At 50.1% G+C, this 17,442-nt stretch overlaps 1 protein-coding gene and 1 long non-coding RNA gene across 6 annotated transcripts in view; one reads left to right on the forward strand and one right to left on the reverse strand.

Moving 5' to 3' along the window:
- Positions 1 to 2,332: 2,332 nt before the first annotated feature.
- LOC116285504 (uncharacterized) lies at positions 2,333 to 13,098 on the reverse strand. Its single transcript, XR_012076851.1, has 3 exons — positions 10,650 to 13,098; positions 4,002 to 4,242; positions 2,333 to 3,429 (listed from the first exon to the last, which is right to left on the reverse strand). It is a non-coding gene; the product is annotated as an uncharacterized lncRNA (long non-coding RNA).
- The window catches only part of CTTN (cortactin), a 32,569-nt gene continuing 25,010 nt past the window's right edge, over positions 9,884 to 17,442 (forward strand). For 2 of the 5 annotated variants that reach the window (XM_072970505.1, XM_072970509.1), the window contains exons 1-4: positions 9,884 to 9,990; positions 13,668 to 13,765; positions 15,787 to 15,873; positions 16,012 to 16,085. In XM_072970505.1, the coding sequence (XP_072826606.1) occupies positions 15,787 to 15,873; positions 16,012 to 16,085 (161 nt within the window). In that variant the 5' untranslated portion in view covers positions 9,884 to 9,990; positions 13,668 to 13,765. The other 3 variants (XM_072970507.1, XM_072970506.1, XM_072970508.1) reach the window with 3 other exon arrangements.

Here is a 17,442-nt window from a genome sequence, read left to right on the forward strand (position 1 = left end):
GAGTGGGGTATAGCTCAGTGATGGAGTGCATGCTTAGCACACACGAGGCTCCATCCCCAGTACCTCTGTTTAAAAAAAGAAAAAAAAAACACTGGATTCATTTATTCCACTTATGCCGTTTTGAAAAATGTCAGCTGGGAAACACCCCCAAAGAAAGCGGCGAGGGGGTGTTTCTGTAGTTTTGCTTCCTGAGAACACCGCTGCTTAGGTCCGCTCACCTCGCAGCCGGTGCCGGGCGTGCCCGTGAGGGCGCGGGAGGGGAGTGCCTGCAGTCCCGCTGGGTCGCGCTGAAGACCATCCTGCTCTTCCCAGCATTAAAGACGCCTTGTTCCGGCTCCTTTATCCTCATCGTTGCCTCCGTTAAGTTTCTCTCTTCAAGTTTCACATTGTGCATTTTTGAGGGAGCTGTGGCTTGGGGGTTTTATCCTTTCGCCGGCCAAGTCCTGTCCCCGCCCAGGGTGGGTTTCTAGGGTGTGCGGAAGGGCCCGCCCTCCCTGTGTTCTTGACAGGTGCACAGGTGCCCGGGGTGTTACTGCTGCTGCGCTAAGCACCCACGTGGCATGCTGTAGGTCTCTAAATGTCTCAAATCACTTTGTTTCGTACATTTCCTTGGCTTAACTCCTTGGTGAGAATGATCCAGTGATTTTGCTGTTCCGTGTCCTGGACTCAGCACTGCACCTTTTTGAGGACAGTTGTCCGAGGCCACCTCGCTAGGCAGCCCCATACCTGGCGCACGTGTGGTAACACGCGGTGGGAAAGGAGGCAGGGCCGCTTCCTGCTGGAGGCTCAAGGCCGGGTCCATTCTTGGCCTCTTCCAGGTGTTGGCTGCCAGCTTCCTTGGCCATGGCCACATCCCTGCAATCTGCGTCTCTTCACATGATCCTCTCCTGTGTCTTTTCTTCTGTCTCTTATAAGAACACTTGTCATTGGCCCACCCAGGTAGTCCAAGAAAACCTCGTCTCAAGATCCTTAATTACATCTTCAAAGACCACTTTTCGAAATAAAGTCAATTCACAGGTTCCAGAGATTTGCACATAGATGCATCTCTGTGGGGCCACCACCACTGTCATTCTGGAGAAGACCTTGCCCTGGAGATACCGGGATGGGTTGAACTGGCCATACCCCAGGGACCCACCTTCTGGTGGGAACATGGACTCTGTATGTCACATGAGGGGCACTAAGGAGAGGGCAGGGGGCTGCTGATGGCCGGGAACTTGGGCCTGTGCTGGGGGGAACGGAGTTTCCAGACCGCTCCCTGTGACATGGGTGGAGACAGAGACTGGCAAAGAAGAATGCAGAAGACATCTTAAAATAATCAAAATGACCCTTGGCATGCAAATAGGTTTGACTTGTAGGACATTTCAACTTCCAACTCGAGTGTGCAGAGCATCACTAGCTGCAGGTGTAGATCTGTCCAGGAGCAGAGGGGTTCTGGTCTACTAACAAGCACTGCCAAGAATCACTTCTTACAGGGGAGGATAGAGCTCAGAGGTAGAGTGAGTGCTTAGCATGAATGAGGTCCTGGGTTCAATCCCTGGTACCTACAGTAAATTTACAAAAAAAGAAAGAATCACTTCTTGAGGACCTGCTCCGTGCCAGGCACTCTGAGGTGCTGGAGAGACAGTGACGAGGCAGAAAATGATTCCACCCTCCTAGGAAGAGGAGGCATTTCTAATCCTGTAACCCAGGGCTCGGCCCTGGGACTGCAGCTGTGCTGTAGCCTTGGCGTGGAGGCTGCCCTGGAGGGAGGGGGACCTGCTCACACAACCCTGGATGCTGGGAATTCTGTTCATGTTCACTCAACATATTTAGCATCTTTGCTGGATAACATGCATGTGGTCCCCAGACAGGGTTTCAGGGAACAACCTCCCTTTTCCACGTGGCCACTCCTTGCAGCGCCGCCTGGGATTGGGCTCACTCTGCACGTCTGCAGTGGGTCTCGCTGGTCTTCGGAAGAAGCCGCAGAGCGTACATTTCCTCACGATGAGGGGCAGCTGACAACCATGACCTCCTCGTTTAAGCCCCACAGTTCTGGCCTTCAAGTAGACCAAGATGCTTTTGTTGCATTATATAAAAGCAATTAAAACAAGTTCATAATTAAAATAAAAAGCGATGTAAATTAATTTCATCTTTTTAAAATTAAAACAATGTAACTGAGGGATTGTAGTATTATACAACGTATAAGGCCTAAGTGATTTTAGTCATCAATTCTCCAACACCTTATTTTCTTTTTAATGTTTTATTTTAAACTGAAGTACTAACATGTGAGTCATTCAAAGAAAAACCCCAGCAGTCCCAGTGGCCCGTGTCTTCACGCCTGCTTCCCCCTCCCTGGTCTATGTGCAACTGTGTTCACGATTTGCTCTACTTGCTTCCTTACTCCTAAATAATTTGAGCTTAATGTGGCCTGTGGATTCATCAGTTTTAGACTTTTCAGTTCCTATTGGCAACTCTTTCTGGTGGATGGGAATTTTAGCATTCCTGTGCCTCCCCCCCATCTCTCTACAGAGTTAAATCAAAGTTAATGGTTAAATCCGTGTTCACTGTTTCCATTAATAAGGCTGTCAATATTATTTATTGCTCAGCCAAGTGGATTACTATGATCACAACAAGAAAGGCACGTGCGGAGACTGTATACCCCAGTATTTATAGATGAAATAATACAGTGTCTGAATTTGCTTTAAAATAATCTTAGGGGCAGGGATAAGTTAGGATATGGATCAAAACTGACTATGTGGGTTGATAGTTCTTAGAGATGGCTGATGGATTCACGAGGGTTTATTGCATTATTCTATTTTTGCATTCATGTGGAATCTTCTTTAATACCACTTTTAATCGTTATTTTAGGGTCGCCTTGTGTGATAAACTCTCAGTCTGGACTAGGTGTCTGGAAACTGCTTATTGGCCCTCACTTTGGAATGTAACTGCACCCCGTTTTGAACTTCAGCTGCAGCCCACAGTGGAAAACATTTTACACAGCAGCCTGGCATGTATTCCCATCACTCCCTTTCATCAGTTCTGTTATGACCATTTTTTTCACATGTTTTAATCCATAAAGTCAGGATATGTCTTACAAGCAATGGCATCTTAGACGCAGAAATACAGTATATGACAAAACATCACGCAGGCTGCAGATTCTCTGCTGCAGTGCCCGCGGAGCAGTGGGATCTGACCCCTGCCCTGAACCCGGGCTGGCCTCGGTGACTTACATGGTTGACCAAAAGAATGTAGCAGATGTGAAGTTCAGGGGCGTCTGAAGCGAGGAGCCTTGCAGAAACCAACCACCCAGTAAGAAGTCCAGCTACCCAAAGACCAGCATGCTGCAAGGAAGCCCAAGGTAGCCACACGGAGAGACCCTGGAGAGAGAGATCCGCAGGTGTTCCTGCTGTCCTCTTGTGAGGGAGGAAGCCAAGTAGGACATTCCAGATCCTGAAGACATGAAGAAGGAAGACAAGAGAAGAAATGAACTCCACCAGCAGCCAGAACCAAGGCCCCAGACAGTTCATCCCAGACAGCCCATTATTCGAGCCCTCCCAACTAACGCTCTGCTGGAAACACAGACGAGCCACCCCTGCCCTTTCCAAACTTCTGATCCATGAAGTCTCAGCATAAAATGGTGGGGTTTGTTTCTTTTTTTACCATTAACTTTTGGAGTGGCTCATTTCACAGCAATAGATAATTGGAACTTTTATGTATGAAATGAACTCTTACATTTTCTATTCTGCCATCTATTTTTTTATGCTGTGTTTCTCCCCCCAGAAAAGTTGATTCTGTAATCCTTTAAAAGATCAACATCTGCTATGGTTTCTTATTTGTTGCTTTGTAAAAATCCACCCCAAAACTTAGTGGTGAAAAAACAATGATTTATTGTTTCTCTTGATTTGGTGGATTGGCAACCTGGGTGGTTCTTCTGCTGGTCTTTTCTGGGATCACTCATGTGATGGCAGTCACCTGACAGCTTCTCTGGGGCTGGAAGGTCCCAGATGGCCTCAGTCAGGTACCTGGCAGCTGGTGCTGGCTTTTAGCTGGGACGCCTGGGTTCTCCTTCCTGTGGCCTCTCACACTCCAGTGGGTTTCTTCACAGCAGTGTAGTCTCAGGTTCCAAGGGTGCAAGATGAGAAGCAACAAGGCATCTTAAGGTCTACATCCCTTACCATTGTGTGTAGAGCTCATTCAGTGTCATTTCTTCACATTCTCTTGATCAGAGCAGGTCAGTCACAACGCCAGTCCAGAGTCAAAAGGCTGGAGAAATAGACCCCACCTAGTTACTGATAAGAGGAGCAGCTATGTAGCTGCTGTGGACTGAAGGTCTGTGTCTCTGCCCAGATGCGTAAGTTAAAACTCAGTGCCCCATGTGATGGTACCTGGAGGTGGGACCTTCAGGAGGTGCTTAGTCCTGAGTGTGAGGTCCTCATGAATGGGATTCATTTTCTTAGAAAAGAGACCCAGAGAGCTCCCTCACCATGCGAAGACACAAGGAGAAGTTGGCCATTTGTGAATCAGGAAACCAGTTCTCACCGCACACCAATTCTGCCAGCACCTTGACCTCGAACTTCCAGCCTCCAGAACTGTGAGAAATAAATTTCTGTTGTCTATATGCCACCCAGCCTATGGTATTCTGTTATTATAGCACAAACTGACTAGGACAGTCACAGAGCAAAGAGGCGTGGACACAGGGGAGCATGGTTTGTTGAGGGCTGTATGAGTCAGCTCAGGCTGCTGTAACAAACACTATGGACTGGTCACTATAAACAACACACAGTCCTGGTCTCCAGTCCTGGAGGCTGGAATCTGAGATGCAGGGGTGGGCAGGGCTGGTTCCTCCTGAGGCCTCTCTGCTCGGCGTGGAGACGGCCGTCTTCCCCCGTGTCCTCACCTGATTGTCCCTCTGTGTGTGTCTGTGTCCTGACCTCCTCTTCTTATAAGGACACCAAGTCATACTAGCCTGGGGCCTCACCCTTATGTGCTCATTTAACCTTAGTTACCTCCTTAAGGGCCTTATCGCAGCTCCAAATACAGTCGCCTTCTGAGGTGCTGGGGGTCAAGAACACATTTGGTCCACCAACAGGGTCATTATTCTCATGATCCCCCACACACTCTGGGGAAAACTGTCACATTCCAGGTTGACAGCTGTTTCCTCTCAGCACTTCAAAGATACTAGCCCGTTAGCATCCCCTGGGCAGAGGGCAAGTCTGCAGTGAGGCTAATGGTCCTTCTTTTGCAAACCTTGTGTCTTGTCATTCTGGTAGCTTTTATGACTTTTTACATTTTTGTATTTTTGAGAGTTTGCAGTTTTACTCTGTTTCTTGGTGTATGGGTCCCCTTGAACAACTCAGGGCTTAGGGGCACCAGCCCTCCTCAAAGTTGAAACTTGAAGTATAATTTCTAGCAGGCCCTCTGTACCCACAGCTCCACATCCAAAGATTCAACCAACCTTGGACCCTGTAGGACTATTGCATTTACTATTGGAGAAAACCACATATAAACAGCCCCACAGCTTCAGCCCATGCCCTGCCTTGCATTTCTGCAGTCACTTTGGGTCCACAGAGGCATTCAACTTGTTTTGGGGCACAGCTGTGCCTTTTTGGTTTTCCAAGTTTACAGCGTCTCTGTAGCTGCAAGGTCGGGAAGTCACCATGAAACACAATCTATTTCCCACTAGCATCCAGAGTGATCTTTGAGAGTCACAGTGCCCACGCCACCTCCTGAGGACCAGTCTCCAGTGAGCTTTGGTTGTTGGTCTGGACGATGGCAGCAACAACTCCGCCTCATCCCGAGAGAGCGGGGTTGGGGTGGGGCGGGCAGGGTGTCCTTTCAGGGGAAGAAAATGTTCTGCAATTCTGTTGTGGTGATGGTTGCACCATCCTGTGACTATACTGAAAACCACTGAATTGTGCGCTTCAAGTGGGTGTGGTGTGTTTTATGTAATTATAGTTCAATAAAAGTGCTTTTAAAAATAATTTCAACTCATCAAGCTGTTTTGAGGGGAAAATGAAATATTCTCTTAAGTTGGTGTCCTGAGATTCAACTGCTAAAGTGGGGGTGGTTCCCCGCACACCAACAAACAATTCTCAGACACTACCAGGGTGTCTGGGAATTCAACTCAGTTCTTTTTTTTTTTTTAATGGTATCTCTTTATTTTTGTTTGTTTGTTGGTGGGGGGGGTATTAGGTTTATTTATTTATTTATTTTAATGGAGGTCCTGGGGATTGAACTCAGGACTCCATGCATGCTAAGCACGTGCTCTACCACTGAGCTCCACCCTCCCCTTCAGCTCAGTTCTGACACTCTCTACTTGAGGCGACATCAGATCCCACAGGTTACAGATTTAGTCCCCCAAGACAATCCCCCCTTCAGATGCCAGCTGCAAGTCTATGTTGTTACCTGCACTTCTGACCCACCCGCTACATACTGGAGGTTCCCACAGCCTCCTCCTTGGACATCAGACGCCAGTCCCAAGTGCAGGCTGTCACTTGTGCTTCTAACTGATTGGCTGTAAATCAGAGGTTCCCCTGAGCCCCTCCTCGGGGTGGATCAATTTGCTAGAGCGGCTCACAGAACTCAGAGAAACATGGTCCTTACTGGGTCACCGGTTTGTTATGAAAGGACGTAACTCAGGAACACTCAGATGGAAAAGATGCGCAGGGCGAGGTGTGGGGGGAGGGTGCGGTGCTCCCAGGTCCCCTCTGAGCGCCAGTCCCCCCAAGTCTGCCATGTTTGCCAAGGAAGCTCTCCAGACCTTGTTCTTTTGGGTCTTTATGGAGGATTCATTACACAGGCACGGCTGATTAAATCACTGGCCTTTGGTGACTGGTTCAACCTGCAGTCTTTCTCCTCTCCCTCCCTCAGAGGTCAAGGGTGGGGAGTTCCAGCCCTCTAGTCCATGGCTCATTCCCCTGGCAACTGGCCCCCATCCTTAGGTGCCTCCAAAAGTCACCTCCTTCCTAGAACTAGTGACAACTTTATGCTTGCAATACTTAGGAAATCCCAAGGGCTTGGGGAACTGTGAGACAGGAACTGTGAATGAAGATCAAATAGATATTTCAAATCACAGTGTCACACCTATAATCTCACAATGGTGCCCGATAAAGCCAGGCTGTCTCCAAATGTTAGTTCCCCTTCTTCCAGGTCTGACTTCCCCATTTAGCCTATGCCAACTAAAAACTGTCACTTGCCATCTGCCTCTCTAAGAATGAAGTCACAGTCGCTGACTTTCAACACACTCTGAAAGGAGTGCAGGGTGGGGATCGGGAGTGAGGTGCTCTGTGCTCTGAAAACCGGCAGAACACGCCTTCAGGTAGTTAGATATTTGTCAGGAGATTTTAGGAGCCCAAATTCTTGCATCTTCTCATGTCTAGAAAAGCTCTAAAATCATTAATGGAAATATCTCCTCTTCAAGACTAGCAGCAACCGTCTGCCAAAATGCATGCGTGATTGCACGTACCCGTCACGGAAGTCACGTAGACACTGACCTTCCCCCATCTCTTCAGAGCAGCTCCTCAGAGCTCTCTGGGAGGCTGTCTCCCGGGCTGTAGTCCTCATTTTGCCCCCAATAAAACTTAACTCACAACTCTCACGTTGTGCTTTTATTTTTCCAGTGGACACCACCAAGCATTTAGCTTGATGCTTAATTGCACACATTGCTGCACTGTCTGTAGTAACGATGGAAGTGAAAACACTTCAGTTCTATCTGTCTGACCTCAGTGTTCCCTACACAGACCCTATTCTTTCCCTCCTCTGTGCCTTTGCTTGAACTACCCCCTTCCCAGGAAGGCCTTCCTATCTGTTTATGTCTTTATCCTGCTCACTCTTAAAGCTCCAGCTCAAAAGCTGTCTCTCCAGCATCACTTCTTGGACCCCACCTTGACATGCCACTGGCTCCTCAAATGTCCCCAGTCCAAAATGTACCAAGTCCAAAATATTCTCACTCTCCCATTTCAATCTTCTCCGCCACCCTTGAACCCCCCTGCACATTTTCCCTGTCTACTCAGATGCTGGGAAAAATTTCAGACTTTGGAAGGGGCAAAAGTGATTATTAGATATTCTTTCTTTTTAAATTTTTTTTCTACAGTTTTTTTTGGAGGAGGAGTTAATTATGTTTAGTTGTTTTTACTTTTTACCGGAGATACTAGGGATTGAACCCAGAACCTCTTGCATGCTAAACATGTGCTCTACCACTGAGCTATACCCTCCCCCAAATATTCTTTCAACAGAACGGTGGAGCCTCTGGTAATTATGATTCTAAAATGTGTGCCCTTTTTTTTTTTGGCCTAGATTATTTCATACCTCTGTAGAGGTAGAAGTTAACCTGCAGTAAGCAGACAGCAATGCAAATAATTCTTGTCCATAGAAAGGCAAATTATCCACGTCCAGCGAAATACAATTGACATTGCCCTATGGAAAGACCAGTTTTTGTTAATTCATTTCAGCATTCCTTTCACTTCTTCTTTGAATAAGTCATAACACCTTATCGTTTCATTTATTATTAAGTTAAATAAAATCTTTGACATGTGTTCATTTTATATGTGTATGAAAATCATGAATTTATCTTAAATTATCCATTGACCCCCGACATCTCCTTCTCCACCCTATACCCCCAAACCATCCTCAAACCTGACAATTTAACTTTCTAAATGTATCTTGTATCAACTCACTTCTCTCCAGCTTACTTGCTACTGCTCATTTGCCTGAATTGGCCACACTAGGCTCCTACCTGGCCCTCTTCCCATCCATTCTCCAAATAGCAGCCAGAGGGATTTCATCACAATTCAAACTGTATGATGTCTCTCCTCTGCTTAATTTCCTCCAAGGATTTCTGATTTCTTTTAGAGTAAAGACCAAAGTCCTTGCTGTGCCCTACCAATCTCCACATGACATGGCCCCATTGCATCACCACACCTATGCTACACTGAACTTCCTTCTCTTCCTCTGTGATGAGACATTTCCTGCCTCAGGGCCTTTGCATAGGCTCCCTCCATGCCTGGAAAATTTTCCCTTCCTACCTTGTTTACTTCTATTTGGCCTTCAGATCTTAGCACGAAGGTTAATTACTTGAAGAAACCTTGGATCTCCTGGATGAGTTTAGGTCCCACCTTCTACCCAATATCATGAACTTTGATGACTTCTTCACAGCATTAATCTCATTTCCTAACAATATATATGATTAATGCCTGACTCCCTAAGCTGAAAGGTCCCTGAGAGCAAGGTCCATGTTTCTTCTGTTGACCTTCTATTCCTGTTACATACCTGGCCTTCTCTGGGTGGATGGATGGATAGATGATGGATGGATGGGTGGGTGAATGAATGGATGGAGGATGGATGAATGGATGGAAGAATAGATAGATGGATGGATGATGTATGTCTCAGTAGTGGATGGATGGGTGTGTGGATGGATGGTGAACGGATGATGGATGGATGGATGGGAGGATGGATGATGGATGGATGATGGATGGATGGCTGGATGTACAGAGAAGATGATGAGGACGCTCGTCCCCCTAGGTGACTGGTAGTCACAGTTACCTCCTGAGTCCTCAGGGCTCAGAGCACTTGGCATTGTCCCCTTGGCCGGCACATTTTCCCATTTTCCTACCACTTTGGATTGTCTGCATCTGAGACAGTCTGGTCCGCACACGGTGGGAGATAAGTAAATTTACTATGTACAGTCATTTCATTTGTAGGCATCCTCCGCAGCCTCGCACCCCGAGCGGAGCTCGCCCCGGCGCCAGCGGTGGGCGCTGCGGGAGCCACGTGGACGAGGCAGGCGGCAGCGAGCCGTGGGCCACGCAGTCCCAGCTGGACCTCAGCTCGCACTGAGCCCGGAGGCCTCCGACCGGGCGGGGGCGGGGCGTGCCGGCGGGGGCGGGGCCTTTCGGGACCCGGATGCGGCCCCGCCCCCGCCCGCGGAACCGGAAGTGGAGCGGGGCGCCTGGGAGCGGCTGGTACGGCGGAGCCAGAGCCGAGCGGGGCGGGCCGGACCGACCCCAGGCGGCGGTGAGCAAGCGCGGCTTCCGCCGGACGGGGAGGGCAGGTTCCTCGGCTGCGGTTCCGGGGCGCCTCCAGGTCCCGAAACGGGAAGGAAGCGGCAGCCGCGGCGGTCTCGCCGCATTTCCGCTCGCGGTTTCGGGCGCGGGGGGAGCGCCGGCGAGGCTTCCCCGGGCGGGAGGCTGAGGTCGGAGAAGGGTGGGCTCGCCGGGGGCCGAGGGACCGGGCCGGGGGCTGGGGTTGGGGGCTGGGCCTGAAGGGAGGGGCTGAGGTCCGAGAGAAGGGGGCAGGCTGGGGGAAGGGGCCGGGGCCTGAGGGGGAAGGGCGCGTGATTCTGAGGGGTCCGAGGATGGAGCGGGAGGGGCCTGGGGCTGAGGGCAGGAAGGGGGAGGAGAGGGAGCAGACGCAGAGGGTCCGGGGCCTGAGGGGTGGGTGCCGGGACTCCTAGGAGGAAGAGGCCGGAGGGCCGAGGGGGAGGGGTCGGGACCCGGGGGTTTAGGGGACGGGGACGGAGGGCTCAGGGGATCTGGGGTGGGAGAGGAGCCCTATGGGGATGGGTTCCAGGACCCAGGGGGTCAAGGAGAAGGGGCACAGGGCCGGGGGAGGGGCTAAGTTTTGCTGGCGGCAGGGTGGGGATGTTCCCGCCCAGCTCCGGGGCCCGCACCTACCGGGAGGTGTTGCAATCAGGTCATTGGAAATGCAGCGACTCGCGCAATTGCAGAGTTGTGAGGCCCTAAATTTGGAACAGTCTCTTCTCTGGGTGTGTTGGAGATCACCTGTCACCTGGAAGGTGCTTTTGGAGGGTCTCAGGTGAAGAGGGGGACAGGTCTTCGTCCTCTTGGAATCGAGCCCTGTCCGGCTTCTGGGGGAGGAATTCCACTTTACGCTGGACGCAGCTCTGGAGGCGTCCGGAGCGGGCGCTCTCCCCGGGCCTGCTCCGCTTGGGCTCAGTGTCTACTTGGCCCCGCGGGCCTTTGTCAGGCGTAACCTACCAGCTCCTGACCGCGTGATTCAGCCTGGCGGCCCGCAGGCCCGTTTGGGCAGAGCCGAAGTTAGAGCGCCCCTCCCGCCGCGCGGGGTCCAGGTCTGAGGTCTGCCGGGTGAGTCACCCGTCCCGTATGGGAGGCAGGCCTACTTCTCTCCTAGATGGAAAGTACTCCCAGACACTCAAGGAACGAGGAAAAGCCCTAAAGGCGACTTGCCACGCAAGAATAAAGAGCTGGGGGATGCAGAGTTACTTTTGATGCTCTGCCCCCCAGGACCTGAAAGTTTACCTCCCACTACATCTGACTTTAGTGGAAGTATTTTGAAGGACTTATCCATAAAACACTTTAAAATGGGATGAACATAATTGTTGATTCAGATCTTTGGTCCGTGCCAGCCAGTGATGCTTAGAAAGCACATGGTTGAGTGGTAGAATCATTGTGAGCCCCAGGTCCTGCCTTGTGTGGTGATAGGCCCATGTCCTGGGGCGCAGAGAGCCGAGGCTGTGTGTCCATCAGATGTGCAGATGTGGGAGCGGGGATGGGAGAGGATTCCTCTGAGTGATTGTGGTGTGAAAGTGGGCCTTGTGATACCTGTTTCTGATGCTCAGATGCCTTTTTGTGCTGCCCTAGAGAGGGCGAGGTTGACAGAAAGCTAATTCTGCATGGGTGCTTTCCTCACCTCAAAAAGAGACCCTGTCCATCCTGCTCTGACACTGGGCAACCGCTGATCTACTTTTTGTCTCTAGACGTACTGGTTCTGGCCATTCATATAAATGGGACTGTATACTCTGTGGCCGTCTGTGTCTGGCTTCTTTCACCAAGCATAATGTTTTCAGGGTCATCTGTGTTGTAGCAGGTGCCAGTGCTTCGCTCCTCTTCATTGCCAAATAATATTCCATTGTAGCGATAGACTGCATACCACAGATCTGTTATGTAACATGGACGTTTGGGTTATTTTCACTTTTTGGCTGTTAGGAATAATGCTGCTGTGAACATTCCTATCCAAGTTTTGTGTGGACGTTTTCCTTTCTCTTGGGTGTATACCTGTAGGAGTGGACTTGCTGGGTCGTATGATCTCTTGGTATTTAATGTTCTGAGGAACCGCCAGGCTTTTTCATTTTACTTTCCCACTAGCAATATAAGAGGGTTGTGATTTCTCCACACCCTCACCAAACTTCTTACTGTCTTTCTAAAATTTATCTTAGCCATCCTAGAATGCGTGGGGTGGGGTCTCCATGGAGCTGATTTGCATCTCCTTGATAGTTAATGTTACTCTCTTTTCATGAGCTTATCTGTCTGTGTATCTTTGGGAAAATGTTGGTTCAGTTCCTTTCTTCTCTTAAAAATGTGATTAATTGTTCTTTTCATTATTGAGTTGTAAGAGTTCTTTATGTATTCCCGATATATGACCTGAAAATAGTTCTCTCATTCTGTGAATTGTTTTCACTTTCTTGATGGTGTCTTTTTAAGCACAAAGTTTTAAATTTTGTCCAGTTAATTTTTTTCTCTTTTCTTCTTGTGCTTTTGGTGTCAGATCTAAGAACTAGTGCCAAATTCAAGGTTATGAACATCTACACTTGTAAGAGTTTAATGGTTTTAGTTGAGACATCTAGGCCTTTGATCCATTTTCTAGCTAATTTTTGTGTATGGTGTGAGGTAGAGGTCCAGAGGTGTTATCTTTGGTGCCAAAAAAAGTACCCAAGGTTTTAAATTTGCAAACAGTTGCTTTCATGATTTTTTAAAAAGTTTTTAAAATACTGAGAGGGTAATAAGTTAACTTGAGCCTATCACTAGCCCCCCTCGTGTAGATTTTTATAGATGCTGGCTGATTACAGTAATAACTGCCGTACCTGGAACGTACCCAGCAACCTACAGGAGTTAGGATCTCCAAAGGGAAGCTGAGTACAAGGAAGGCCAGCAGGGCACCCTCCCCGCAGTTCCTAGCACACAACACGCCGCCTGCTGGTGTAAGTGCTGTGAGCCTGGGACTGGTTTGTTCCCAGGGAACAGGGATTTTACTTATCTGCTCTGTAAGATCTAGTCTAACAGCGGGGTGTCCAGTCAGGGCTGTTGTGTGGCCCCAGGGAAGAGGGGATGTGTTGCTGGTTTGGGGACCTGGAGCCTGGCCCTCCTGCAGTAACCACTTCCGTTCAGTAGAAATGCAGCCCCATCTCCTGTGCTCCCGGAGTCTCCCCAGTCTCCCCACGTCGTGTTCTGATAGCTGTCACCGTGCTGGGTTTCCCCGGCCACACTGTGGGCCGTCCCTCCAGGAGAGCTTTTCTTGTGTTATTTCTTTCTTTATTTCTTAAACTCAGAGTAATAGAGTGTTACTCTTTTTAACAACATCATAAATTAGAATGAACCTGAAATGGAAACCTGTCAGGATGATAACAAACAGGTAACATCTGCCAGCAGTGGAGGCAGTGACTTCTGTTTGTGTTAAGAAGAAACTTCATACAGTTAAAAATTTCTTGAAGCTCCTTATTTTCTGTAGTTTCTCACTATGGCTGAAAATTGGTTGGGCTTTTTGGTTAGTAAAATGCAAATCTTCCCACCCTTCGTTTCAGCTTTCCTTATAAAACCTTGTTAGTTTGGGAGGATTTCAGAGGTGTTCTGGAAAGATCTCTGCACAGAAAGATTTGCCCAGAGTGCCTGTCAGTAGCCATCCTTCTGAGCTTTTTACCCTTAATCTTTCTACAGACAGAACCACTCCCAAATGTCTGGACATTCTTCGCTGGATTACTGCATTTTAACCAGAGTTCTGTGAGCAGCCTTCTGTCTCCACCTGGAAAAGTAAGGTCTGTGAGCTGTGGACATTCTCGTGTTCTCCCCTCTGGGGCTCAGGCAAACCCTTTTGATAAGGAAAATGAAGGGTGTTCTCTTTCTGGGTTTGCAGAGATAGGGACAGTCATTTTCTGGGAGGAAGTTTCCTTGTTCGAAAAAATCAAGTTAGGTTTCCAGCATGGCCTGTGGTCTAGAAAGTGGCGGGGGGGGGCTTCCCCAGAACTCTGGAGTAGGGGACTCGGGGGCATCCTGTCCTCTCCGAGCAGCCGCCTGGGCCCTTCCTCCCGTTCCGTTGTGGTGAGAAGGGCAGGGGCGTGATGCTGTCGAGCGCGGCCGTGCTCACCTGCCCTTGGGGAAGCTGGCTTCCAGAGAGACAGGCGAGGGTTGGGCTCTGCTAGTGTTTTCCTGATGCATCCGACAAAGTCACAGGCCAACTCATCTGCTTTCACCTTTGCCTTAGCGGGGAGGAGAGCCCCCGGCCCTCCGCAGAGACCCGTGTCCTTTTGGGTGACCCTTTCCTCAGTGATTGGACCCATAGGCAGCCGAAGTCCTACAGATGGGCAACCCCTTCTCCGGGACAGTGTGGTGCCATGGGGCAAACTCATCTGGGGGAGGCAGAGGCTGAGGGCAGATCAGTAACTTTCAGGCAGCTGTTCCTTCACTGTGACAGGGCACAGTGGGCGAGGATGACCTGTGGTGCCTGCCGGGGCTGAGTGTTGTCTTTTGGCCCTAAAATCCTGTCAAAAGCAGTTCACGTCTGGGAAATCCTTGCCGTGCTCTGGGATACTTAGTCAGAGGGGAACAAGGTTTGAGGTGGCCTTGTAAGGACATTATTGGTCCTGGGGGCCCACAATTCCCTGCCCAGGTGACATGGCAGGAGTCAGATCTGGAAATCCAAGAGCTCTGCACCCTGGCGCGCCTCCACCACCACCTTGGACTTGTGACCCAGCAGAGCAGGAGGGATGGACCTGGGTGGGAGGGCGTCCGTCCTGTCTGGACCCACACAGACACTCGGATGTCCTCGGGGGCAGGGCTTCTGGTGGACTGACTGAAAAATAAGCCTTCTGTTGCTTCCTGGCCTGTGTGTGGTTTTATCAGTACTTCTGGGGAGAATGAATCGGTTCTTCTGATACATGGTTTTCTTCTGAAAGCCTTGAAGGCTGGGTCTGGCCTTTGCAGTTACGCAGAAGACAGTCTTGATCAGGTGTGGAGCCACAGCCTATTCCCTGTACTAGACAAACTCCCGGAATTCGCAGACTCTGCGGAGGAGGAAGGCTGGGGGCCCTGCCTCAGAGACGCCCAGTACCAGAGAAGCAGGCTTGTTATATTCTCTGTGTTTCCCCAAATAGATAGCAAAGAAGCTGCTCTCTAGTAAATTACTTGAAATATTCATTGACATCTCAGAGTCTGAGTTAAGAAGATCATTATTAGGTTTTGAGTAAGTATTTGAGGTCAGAATGGGTGCTTTTTTAATTTTTTAAATTCTGATAAAATCCGTGTAACAGAATTGACCGCAAGTGACAGTTAGTTCATTCGCAGCGTTGGACAGCACTGTTGTCACAAGACCGCTTAGTGGGACCGGGAGGTATTCCCACTGAATGAAGTAAGTGCGCATGTGACCAGCTTATTTTCCAGAGAATTTCCTCACTTGAGTTGAAGCCAGGACTGTTTTTTGTGTGTTTCTGCTGCCTCCTGACAACAGTACTAGAGCCGTAATCATCTGTTTCTTTTGTTCCTACCGTTGTCATTTGGGCGCAGGGGTTCTGAATGACCATCTGACCACACGGCCGCCCTGCCCGTGCGGCCTGAGGTGTGCGAGGCTTAGTCCTTGTGGTAACTGTAATGAGAAAGAACGTGAGAGGAAGTCTGTGTATGTATGACTGACACCTTATGCTGTCCACTAGAGACTGACACAGCGCTGTAAACTGACTGTACTTCAATTAAAAAATTTTTTTTAATTGAAAAAAAAGAGCGTACCCATGGGCCTCCGGGCGTGGCCTTGCCAGGTCTCGTGACCCTGGCACTGCTCTTTCAGATGTGGAAGGCCTCAGCGGGCCACACGGTGTCCATCACCCAGGATGACGAGGGAGCCGACGACTGGGAGACCGACCCCGACTTTGTGGTGAGCCGCCAGCTGCCTCCGCGCGCCTCTGCCTGAAGCCGGCTCCCCTCCCGGGCGTCTTTGGGGGCTGTTTGCCTGTGTGTGTGTGTCGGGCGATCCAGGGTGTGGGGTGTACTTGTCATTTATCTTTCTTTCCAGAACGATGTGAGTGAGAAAGAGCAGAGATGGGGGGCCAAAACCGTGCAAGGCTCTGGGCACCAGGAACACATCAAGTAAGAGCCTTTCTCCATGTCTGTGTGAAAGTGATGTTCTGCAAGGTGGCGGGAGGCGGCAGGCACCTGCCTCCCTGAGTAACTGACGCGGTGCCTGCCTGCGCTGGCGCCTTTTTGTTCTGTCTCGTGGCCTGCTGTTCACGCAGTAGGTGAACATGAGACCTGACGCACATGCTGACACCTTTGTCTGCGTGTGTGTACACGTTGGTACTCAGTGACCTAAACGTTCCCAGCGCGGGTGATTTTTGCCTTTGTGATTCTGGTCTCCTTTTCCGCGCCGCTGTCTCCATCCAGGAGCACAGCTCCCTAAGCCCTCTGTCTGCTGACAGGAGGCTCTGAAACGTGAGCTGTCCTTGAATGAATGCTTTAGACCTTCAGCACCCCATCCTTAGTCTTTGTTATTTAGTTATAACTTTATTATTTTATCATTGTCTGTTGGATGCCGTGAGCTGAATCCTAAGCACTGTGTTCTCACAAAAGCCCCACCCAGGAGGGCTGAGTGAAGCGTGCCGCTGTTCCTGACTGGGCCCTGTCTTAACCTGCCGCCTCAGGGCCGCTTGTCTGCTTGTCGGGGAGTGCAGATAAGAGGGAGGTTTAGAAGGTGCTCAGGCTGTTCTCTCAGGCCATGCTGGCTCCAGAGTGTTTGCCCTCGTCCCCTGACTGTGAAGGTGTCGTCACCACCGGTGACCTGCTTTGGTCACTTGCAGAGGTCTTGCTTGGCCCTGGGATCTTTGCAGTGAAATGAAGCTATTCTTGGCTGAGAAAGAGTCCGTAAATCCTGCAGAAAAGATCTGCAGTGCGGGCATTTTAGACACAAGTGTTCTCCCTGACTCACTGCCTGCCCCCCACAAGCCCCTCGGCAGGGGCCCTGGGACTGGTGGGTCGGAGCCAGGCCGGGAGCGGCCTCGGGTCACTTGCCTCGGGTTAGGCTGACCCGTGAATTGGCTTGTCAGCTGGTCCTCTTCAAAACATGCTGGGGTGGGTGGACTGGAGAAGAAACAAACTGGTCAGGCAGCCTCCCGTTTGGCTAGAATTGAGAGAGCACACCCGGGGGACGGGCGGTCGTTGGTGCCCTGTGGGCCTTCTGGGTTCTTGGGACTGCTGGTCCCCCTTCCGCCGCTCCCCAGGGGGTTGCAGCGGTGGTGGGCGAGCCCAGCTGGTTTTTTTTAATTCTATTTTTCTTTTTTTTCTTGGGGTGGGGGAGTTAGGTCAGTCTGTCTATCTCTCTATCTGTCTGTCTAGCTATCTATCTCTAATGGTGGTACTGGGGGTTGAACCCAGGACCTCCTGTATACTAAGCATGCGCTCTACCGTTGAGCTGTACCCTCCCTCTCCAGTTGGTTTCTTAGCAGCAGTT

Source organism: Vicugna pacos, chromosome 10 (assembly GCF_048564905.1).
Source record: "Vicugna pacos chromosome 10, VicPac4, whole genome shotgun sequence".
Classification (NCBI taxonomy): Eukaryota; Metazoa; Chordata; class Mammalia; order Artiodactyla; family Camelidae; genus Vicugna; species Vicugna pacos.